Source organism: Pagrus pagrus (assembly GCF_965226575.1).
Source record: "Pagrus pagrus genome assembly, chromosome: 4".
Classification (NCBI taxonomy): domain Eukaryota; kingdom Metazoa; phylum Chordata; class Actinopteri; order Spariformes; family Sparidae; genus Pagrus; species Pagrus pagrus.
The window spans coordinates 5,628,670-5,638,575 of NC_140188.1; the positions used below are offsets into that span (position 1 = coordinate 5,628,670).

At 40.8% G+C, this 9,906-nt stretch overlaps 2 protein-coding genes across 8 annotated transcripts in view; one reads left to right on the forward strand and one right to left on the reverse strand.

Annotated features, from left to right (window-relative positions):
* Positions 1–5,830, reverse strand: part of nectin1b (nectin cell adhesion molecule 1b) — a 243,200-nt gene extending 237,370 nt beyond the window's left edge. For 3 of the 4 annotated variants that reach the window (XM_084351956.1, XM_084351958.1, XM_084351959.1), the window contains exons 1-2: positions 5,549–5,830; positions 3,555–3,662 (exon numbers count right to left, since the gene is read on the reverse strand). The gene's annotated coding sequence lies outside the window, so the exon portion shown is untranslated. The remainder of the gene's footprint in view (positions 1–3,554; positions 3,663–5,548) is intronic. The other variant, XM_084351957.1, reaches the window with a different exon arrangement.
* On the forward strand, positions 4,813–9,638 carry ttc36 (tetratricopeptide repeat domain 36). 4 transcript variants are annotated; one of them, XM_084351963.1, is made up of 4 exons: positions 4,813–4,960; positions 7,012–7,128; positions 7,361–7,549; positions 9,311–9,638. In XM_084351963.1, exons 2-4 carry the CDS (start codon positions 7,023–7,025, stop codon positions 9,577–9,579), a joined length of 564 nt encoding a protein of 187 aa, XP_084208089.1. In that variant the 5' UTR covers positions 4,813–4,960; positions 7,012–7,022; the 3' UTR covers positions 9,580–9,638. The 4 variants fall into 4 exon arrangements, with proteins under 4 accessions (XP_084208089.1, XP_084208090.1, XP_084208088.1 ...); XM_084351964.1 differs by lacking the exon at positions 4,813–4,960 and adding an exon at positions 5,159–5,260; XM_084351962.1 differs by lacking the exon at positions 4,813–4,960 and adding an exon at positions 5,402–5,557.
* Positions 9,639–9,906: the final 268 nt, after the last annotated feature.

A 9,906-nucleotide genomic window follows, 5' to 3' on the forward strand; every position in this document is an offset into this window, starting at 1 on the left:
TCAGTTTTATTAACGTTTGCCTGATAATTAATAAAATTAATATTTTTTCTGGCCCCTTCATGCATCTGCCAGGGTCTAAAATATTTTTTCATCCAACCATCCATCCATCCATCCATCCATCCCTATTGTATTTTGTAGATTATATCCTTATGTGGCCTGTTTTACTTTCCACTTCCTGTCTTTGTCTTTTTCCCACCCTTTTCTCTATACACCTGTGCTCATTAGTTAAGAAGTTCCTGTGTTTTTCGTCACTCTTTGTTGGTTCGTCTTTGCCTCTCTCCTTAACTTGGCTCTGTGTTCCCTCTGTGTTCCCGCCTGTGCTCCCAGGGCTTCATTGGTTTTAGTTGTGTATTTTTGTACTTCATTAGTTTTCAGTTGTGCCCCTCCCTGCCTCTTCTGTCGCCTGCCAGTTTTGTTCTTTGGATTACACATGCCTGGATATTTTATGATGTCACCTGAGCTCTGGGAACTTCGGTGAACCATTTGGTTTTTTTTAATAACAATAATTAAAATACTCAGCTGATTAACTGATCATGAAAAAATGTATCTGTAGCAGCCATTGCTACGGGTGAACTTAAGTTTTAAACAATGGCGGACATCCAAAAGTACTGGAAATGATGTTCGTCACCAGTTTCTCTGACAGTGGAACATTAGGTATTGACAGTGAATATTGACAATATATGTTATTTATACAAAGTCATTTTTCTGCATTGTGACTATGTCTCTCTATGTTCGGCAGCTTCTATGAAGGAAAGATCTTTTACCTTCACAGACCGACCGCTGTCTTAACTAAACTGCGGTTATATAAAATGAACTGCACTCCACATCAAAAGCATTTCCCTTGCCTCAAGCCTTATGTGAATAAATATCTTACCTCTCTTTCAAAAGGCATGAATTATCAGCATACGGCACCGCATCTATTTCTTACTGACGCCACCATTTGGCCCTGTTATTCTCATCTTCAAGGCAACTTACCAAACAAGATTGTGTGAGACTGCAAATTCATATTTTCACTCTAAAAAAACGACTGACTTAACTGTAGCTGGGTCAAAACACACACACCAGCCCACATCCATAAGTCAGTCACATCTCTACTGATGTCTCTATTACAAAGAATGGATGCATGGTGAATAATGCATGCTCTCTGTTACTGTAGCTCATACCCTACAGCATCTTAGAAACATTTTCTGAATTTCTAAGTTTGCATTATACAATGTCCAGCAAAAACACAAAGCCTAGAACTTATTCTTACTGTGAAACTGAATAAAAATGTCAGTGAACTGAGGACCATTTCTTAACAAACTTTGTGTTCCAGCTGCTTCAACATCAGACCTGCCTTATCCGTTTAAAAGTCCCAAAAGCCTGTACCTCCACAAGCTCTCTCTTGTTCCAGATCACTGCTGACAGTAATTGGAAACAACTGTAAAAAAGCTTTGAGGTGGAACCATTTTCATCTGCTCACTTACACACATTTGCTGGAGATAGTTTGCAGTTATGGGAGCTATGACAAGCTGCAGTGTTTCCATGTTCGATTGTACCGTTTTGATCAATCTCACCTGTATTCATATCACTTACTTCGCTTTCCCCCTGTGGCGATATCTGTTGTTCCCCGCCACTCTTATCTGCCATTTGTTTCACGGTAAAAAACACTATTTTTCAAACTGTTTTTTCTCTGGCTCCACACTTGTGTCTGTCGCCGTTGAGATCCCTACAGAGCCAGTGCTCTTCATTTCACAACTGCAGTTTAAGTATACACTGATTTTCTCCTGATTCTGTGATGTCTTTCCTGTCATCTGTCATCTAACTTCCAACTTTTTGGAAGATTTATTTCATTTTCTGTTTTGCTATTCTAAATAAAACCCCTAAAACGGGCCTTGATTAACACAAGCGTATTTAACAAGTGTAAAAATGAACCAAGCAAATTACAGCATGCTTTGTTTTTTCATGTAGACATGTACTGCATAGATTTTCTTTGCATTGTAATAAAACACTATAGTTTGCACCATAGATTAACATTGTGTACCGTCAAAACACTGTTGCCAACACCTCAGGCTTGCTGTGTGTACACTTAAAATACTACAGCTTACATCAGTGGTACCCAACTGTTTGCCTCAATCAAGACAATGTCTTTTTGAGTTCCCCCATCGCAGCTTGAGATGTGAGCAGTTTAACCAAAGAGGGATTTTTTCCTCCTCAGACTGTTTCATTTGAATAATCTTTTGATTCTGCAGAGATATAGCTATCTGGGATTTCACAGTGAGACGAAGCAAAGATCAGAGGAAAGTGTTCACTGTATTTAGTAATAATTCAACATCTTTATCCAACCCTGTCATATAGAAATTGTGTTTCTATACTACGAAAGCTTTTGATCCAAATAATCATTGTGTATCTTACAATCCAGTAATTACCCCTGAAGATATACTTCACCACTTAAATATTAAGTTTGCACCATAGATATGTATATAACTGCTTAAGTCCAATTCCACTGGGCAAACAGAAAAGGGCTGATACCAAACTGTACTGACCAAACGACATTGGTATTATTTACTCACATTTACATTAAATCAATCAAGAAACACGTTGCAGTAATATGTGAGTCAGGGCAATTCTCGCTGCAATATTTGTAAAGCAAAACACAAAGCTGAGTCGGTCAACATGTCCAACCTGATGAAACACCTGGTCAAACAAAAAGCATATTTAAAGCTAAAGAGTGAACTGTATTTGATAGCCTGAGAGCCAGCTGATAACACCTTCATCGCCATCTTTATGTGATTAATTAGCTCATTGGAGAAGATTTTGTTTGAGATATCTGATAACATCTTGGTTGACGTTATCTATCGTTAGCCAGAATTCTGACACGGGCTGCGTCTGAAAGTCCTTACCAACATGCTCTTTAGTACACTAAAACGGATGAGATTTTTTTTAATACGTCCAAAACCTTAGTATAAAACCATGAGTACGTGAATTGCATACTATTTATGGGGAACTATTACTGCTGTAGTGACAACAACAACAACAACAACATAACAGTGTCAGTGTTTCTTCTTCTTTGCTTTAGGCAGTGAGATGTTATTGTTAGTACAGAGAGAGTAAAGAACTAAAAAAAGGCGCTGTTGAGTACCGCTACCTTCCAGGTACAGTAGTGGTTCAAATAAGAGCACAAGACGTAATCGCATGCTTAATGATGTAGTCACAGCACTGGCCTTCTTAAAGCATTCTTGCAAAAACGGCTGCAGAAAAACCTGCATGGCCAATCATGCCAAACAAAGATAAGCCTCCCGTCACTACATCCACATCTGGAACTCGGCTATTCTGCTCATAGCACCTAAACACATGTAACAAACTGTCAAAGACCAACCACACTGCTGTAAACCCCAGAACCAGAGCAACAAAATGAGGCTGATGTAAACTGCATTTTATGAAAAGAGGTGGATACACAGAAATTGTGTTCATAAGAGCCTCAAACTGTGCAACAAAAACAAACAGAAGACCCACAAGCATCCAATCACCAAACTGTATCACACTGCATTCAGTTCCTGATATATGTTTCTTACCTTTGGAAGAGCTTGTTATGTATCAAGTCATCAAAGTGCATCAACCTCTGGGTCAGTGGAGTCAGCAAAATTGAGAATTTGAACCACGATATTTCATCTGGATGTCTCCTGTAAGAGAATCTGGTTATATTCTGCTGCCAGCAATGTACTAGTAAAACAGTAAATCAAACCTATTGATGGTGAGTACATGAGCAATTCTCTTGGTACAGTTTGATTGTTCTGCAGGCAGCAATGCAACTGCTCAGGAGTAAGACAGCATAGTTTTCCTCCTACACTGGTGGTCCATATATCTGTCAGCCTTATTCTCAAAGGCTGCCATCATTAGCTGCCTCCAAGACTCCCTCAGTAATAGTTCCACATTGTTTAGGATGTGAAACAATATTGAAATCCTTCTAAAGACTGTCAGGTTGAAATTAATGAGTTGCTCCATTCACTGTAGCTTCCCTCTCACTCTTCAATCTGTGAATAGCAAACTGCTGCTGGCTATGTAGCTCTGGTTTCTGGCCCTAGACTGAAGAGTTTTCTCTTGGTTTTATCTGTCTGACCTAGAGGTGGAGGAAATATCAAATCTTTCACTGTAAGAAAGTTGACTATTGAGACTCATTCCTAACTCGCCAAGCATTGAAACTTTGTGTTGGTGGGTCGGGTCACCAATCCAAAGCTTCAGTATTTGACTGAACCAGACTCAAATTTCAACTTTCGTAGCAATTGGATCTTTAAGCAGAAATAGCAAAACCACACTGCAAAATACTCCATTACAACACTTTGTTAAGTTTGACAGGATATTAGCTAAATGCACTTAAAAAGTGAAAATATGCAATGTAGTGTAAAGCTGACTGTGCTATATATATATATATATGACTGTGATATATATATATGTTTATTTCAAGTCATATCTGTCAGGGCATGAAGTTTGTGAAAATATAATAAAGCATTTGTTTAATTAAAAAAAAAACTCTTTGAGTGTCATTGTAACTAACACCATATGCCGTGATATTTTTTGAGACGTTTATCGTCCCTTAAAAATCTCATACTTGTGCTTGCAACCCTATCTAGTAGTTTTACACTATGACATCACAGACCTACACTGTAAGTTCAGGACACACACTGTTCATTTCGTTAAAGGTCCCATATTATGAAAAACACGTTTTCTCTGGTGTCTACATATATAAACTGGTCCTCCCTGAGCCTACCAACTTCCAGAATGAGGAAAGCAAACGAGTCCTGCATGGTCCCTGCAGCCCACCCACTGGTAAAACGAGGCTCCTACAGGCTGTTCAGATTCAGCTCCTATCGTTACGTAACGACAGGAGTGATTTTCACAGGCCGAAAACACTCCTCCCTCTCCCCGGAGATATCCGAGAGGGGGGCGTTCATCCCCGAGGTGAAGGTCGGTGTGTCCAGCGGTAAGTTGCAGTGTTTCGCAATGTCGTCTCTTAGAGCTGGACACGTAAATTGCTCTGTTGTTGGTTGTAAATATCGACATAAGTGCCTATATTATGTCCCAGCTACAGAAGACACAGTGGTTGTGTTTCATTTTTAACGAGCACTTGCCGGCTACTGTTCGTGTAAGTCTGTTTGTGTGTGCTAACCACTTCACATCGGACTGCTTCAGTAACGAGGGTCAATACAAAGCTGGCTTTGCCTCGACACTGACCCTCGTAAAAGTATCAGTCCCAATCATACGGGACCCAGCAACTGCACAGGTGAGTGTCGCCATGTTTTGATAGTATTTACAGTTGCCTACGCGTTTGGTGACGTCAGCTTGAAATTGGCTAACTCGTTCTCCAAGTAGTTAGCTCCGCTTCGGTCGCTATGCAACGGCGTTTGAAGCGAGTTTAATGTTAATAATATTACGAGGGAGCTTGGTTGTCACAGTGAAGAGTCTGGAAACATGTGCAGACTGGAGACAGAGACTATGCGAACAGTGTCCAAGGGTTTGAAGACTGTGTTGGAGACAAACACAGCTTTCGCTAGCTGTTTTTAGACGTTACCTGTTGCAGGTCAGTGGGGGATGGGAGCCGGGTGGTTGTGTCTGGGAGTCCTGCTGCAGCCGCAGAGTCTGTATTTTTCTAAGCCTCTCCTTCTGGGTCCGATTCTGGGTCAAACTGGTGTGGTTGAACGACAGCATCTCGGCAAGCCATAGCGATAAATCCACCGTAAACATTAGCACATGCTACCGCTAGCGTCAGCGGCATCCTCTCCCTGAGAGGGGCGCGTAGCAGGCAAGGCACGCGCTGACAGACGGAGCTCATTAGCATTAAAGGTGCAGGCACAGAAACAGCTGCTCTCAGTGGAGCTCACCTGAGCGACTGTCAGACAGCTGAAGTTCAGGACCAGGATGGGTTTGGGGCAATACATTTTGAATACAGTGTTGTTGGACCTCTGACAGCTGTGTGAAATTGATGAAAAACAGTATAATATGGGACCTTTTTAAGTATCAAGTGAAGTCAAAAGCTAAATGTTTGCTTCTGAATTCTGGTGAAGATATACATTATAGAATGAAAAGGAAATACTTCAATTACCTCAAATGAGTACACTACTTCATTACATTTACACACCTGATGTAGCATTTCAAAAGCTAGTTGCCATTAGCTAGCAGCGCCTGACGATGGCTCTACTAGTCTACCATCTTGGCTGCTGTTAATGGGGGCTACAAAGCTCTTGTCACTATTTTTTCACAGTAAAAATTAATTCAACTATCAGGCACATTTTGAGTCAACCTGTCCAGTTTCTGGATGGCTAACGTATCTAAGTGAAGCATTGGCCTACAATAGCTAAAGATATTTGATGCTTAAAAGGTTGTTTATTAGATACAAATGTAAAATACAAACCCACCAGAGTGAACATGAACTTCTCAGCAACAGATCCAGAGAGTTCACATCCATGTGTCCAGTAGAGTTCAGGTGAAGTCAATTCAACTCCAACCTATTCAAAATCCAAGATGGTGGATCATTTCAGGCTTCCTCACTTGCTAAAGTAAGCATGGCGCTCAGTGCTGCCACCTGTGGCCTTCTCATGAAGGTTTACTTTCATCAGACTTTCTGGGAAACTGTCCATATTTTCTGCTAAACTGGTATCTGCTACCTACTGTCCTGTGGGCATCTCTTAATTTTAAACAAACACTATTTATTTTGTCACTGGGGTTTTCACAGCATGCTCAAACGTTTTCATCCCTTTGCACTGAGCTGGAATCATCTAATAAATATTTGAGATCATTTTCACTCTTTCTCCATTTTCCCTTCTAACAGCAGCTCTGTGTTTATCCCTGGCCTGCATTTTTGAGTTAACCAGATACAGATGTGCCCAGTGAAGGCAAATCTCAAAGTCCACCTCTGCTGCCACCCCCTTCTTTGATTGGCTGGTGGAAATGGCAGAAGTAAGGGGAGGAAGAACTCTCCACCCAGCTGTAATTTAGGTGTCAGGATTTTCTCTTTTTTGCCTGCTTTCTTCACAGATACTGGCAAGATGGCCTCGGCACATGACAGAGCTGTACTCCAAGCTATATTCAACCCCAGCACCCCCTTTGGAGACATCCCTGGCCTGAACCAAGAGGAGGAATTAATTGATGATGGTGAGCGTGTGCCTCTGACTTGATGTGTCTCTACATATCATGTCAAAGCTTTTTATGTTTATCATTTCACAGCATATTGAATTTATTTGAACGCATCCCATTCCTGGACTAAAAAAAAACATGACATTTTAATCCAAGTTGATTTCTGGGTGACATTTCTGTGTTTTCCTTGCCACGGTACCTGTCAATTGAGTTTGAGTGCTTTTTCAACCTGTTTATCTCCCCCTGCCAGACAGTGGCTTTGACACAGAGTTGCTGAAGCAAGTGAAAGAGTTGGAGACGCAGGGTGTCTCTGCAGCAGAGGCTGGGGATTTGCAAGCTGCACTTCAACTGTTCAGCCAGGCAATCCAGATCCTGCCTCAGCGAGCCTCAGCCTATAACAACCGGGCACAGACCCTGCGGCTGCAGGGAAACACAGCAGGTACATGCCACAAATTCAATAAGAACCCCTTCCAGACACGGCAGTGTGCCGACATATCAGACTGTCGAGTCTGAGGCCAGCGTGACACCTTATCAGACCTGTGTCTGTCTGATGCACTGTCAACAGTGTTACAGTACAGGCTCTGATTTAGCCCCGTGTTAGAGCTGTCTGTCACAAGAGTGGCAGGGTTGTATAAACTGAACGTACATGGAGTTTAGTCATATCTTCCATGTCTTAAGGTTTAAGATTTCCTTGTGTGCTTCAATGAAATGAACAATTGACAAAATGACAGATGTAACAAGTTGTAGCCAAAGCTCATGTTGTAATCTTTTTGGCACGTGTGACTATGCTGTTATGTTTTTCTACTCCCAGGAGATCACTTTGTCAATCCCACCGTGCACTCAGTAACATCATTTTACTTGCTTCGTCTCTAAAGTCTCTGAAATTGGAGTTTCTATTTATAGCTGGTGCTTTTTCAATTTGTCTGTTACCTGATGCCAGTCGTTGTTCATGCCGACTAACAAGATCTTCTGAATATTCCCGACACATTCCTACCTGAAAGTGTGAGCACTGCCTCAATCACTGCTGTGTTACAGATTAGCAAATTAATACTGTAGTCTTAGTATGTCATGGTTCATCTCTTGAAAACAGGACATGTATTGAGAAAATACGTGACACAACTGACACTGCTGCTATACTTTTTTGATTCATGAAAAACAGCAGATTGTTAGACTATATTCAGTCATGGAATGTAACTAACTACTCAAGTACTGAACTTAAATACAATTTTGAGGTACTTGTACGATTTATACTTCCACTGGCATCACATATCGGACTTTATTCTCTGCTACATTTATTTGATAACTTTAGTTACTGGTTACTTTACAGATTACATGTTGCATCAGAGCCAAAGTAGCACATTTTTGAATCAATGTACTTTTTCTGCAATCAGAAAAATCTGCATAAAAAAAAACCACAGTGATTTCTATGATCACAAAAAAGCTAAATATCTGATCTGGTAATCAGTCAACCCATATTATGCAGTGTATACATACACGTAAATATATGTATAATCATTTTAAAGGATACTTTATAAGTACATCTATTGCCAGAAAATTACTTTTGATACTATACTATACGATATAATGATTACAGATATTCTTAGTGTTTGTCACCTGGTCAGATTCCCACTTATGCATGTTGGATAAAATTAAAAGTCCAGTGTGTCAGAATGTTTCATTCCCATCTCGACAATTACCCTCACTTTGGGATTGTAGGTCGGGTCGCCCGCAGGCCCAAAGCATCAGTATTTGACGGGTTGGGAATGAAACTTAAAAATCAACTTTATTACAAATTAAGTCATAAAATTAAAACAATTTTTTATGTCTGAGTGCTGAGGATGAATAGAGGGGTCTCGCAGGGTGTTCCTTGTAACAGCTTTAAGTACATTTGATATCAGATAGGCTACTTTAATAATATTACATAGTAATGTTCATATGGATGACTTTAACTTTTAACAAAGTAATAAAGCTCGATGTACTTTTTACAACCCTGGTTATTGTCTGATAATATTGGAAGGGCTGTATATGCATCTATTATTTGACTGCATTCTCTACAATACTTGGTTGCACAGTAATTCAAATGACAATTCAGACTCCAAGCCCAGACTGAGTGGCCTGTTTAACATAACAAATTGAAAATCAACCTTCCCAGACATGTGGTTGTCTCACAGTGCTCTCCTCTCCTCTCCTCTCCTCTCAGGAGCGCTGGAGGACCTGGACCGAGCCATCTCTCTGAGCGGTGGCAGAGGACGAACAGCCTGCCAGGGGCTGGTGCAGAGGGGCCTTTTACGTAGATTAGCATGCCAGGATGATGAAGCCAGAGCAGATTTTGAGAAAGCAGCTGCACTCGGAAGTGAATTTGCTCGACAACAGGCTGTGTCTCTCAATCCGTATGCAGCCCTGTGCAACAAAATGCTATCGCAGGTGATTAACAAGCTACGCAACCCAGAGATGCAGGAGTTAATCTAGACAGTTTGTTACTTTTACACCTTTTGTGTTTGTTTTTAATAAAAGACCTTTTTATCTTCTTTTGTCCTTTTTTATTCCACTGACTGTGCTGCTGTAGAATAAATGAGGCCAACTGCATGTCAGTATACATGTATAATGTCAGTGACACACATAGATGACAGTCCCCTCCTTTCCTTAACAAAGGGCCGTCTAAATTAGAAACAAAACTGTCAGGGTTGTCATCACGAAGCATGCACAGCTGTGTTTAATCGAATATGACATACAGGACGTGATCCAGGTTGTGTTCAGTGTTCAAACGCATGACTCCTTTCATGGTTCCACACAGAT

Coding starts and splice junctions, on each gene's coding strand:
- ttc36 (XM_084351963.1), top strand. CDS start 7,023: ATGGCCTCGGCACATGACAGAGCTGTACTCCAAGCTATATTCAACCCC. Junction 7,129..7,360: donor GGAGGAATTAATTGATGATG/GTGAGCGTGTGC, acceptor TCCCCCTGCCAG/ACAGTGGCTTTGACACAGAG. Junction 7,550..9,310: donor GCTGCAGGGAAACACAGCAG/GTACATGCCACA, acceptor CTCTCCTCTCAG/GAGCGCTGGAGGACCTGGAC.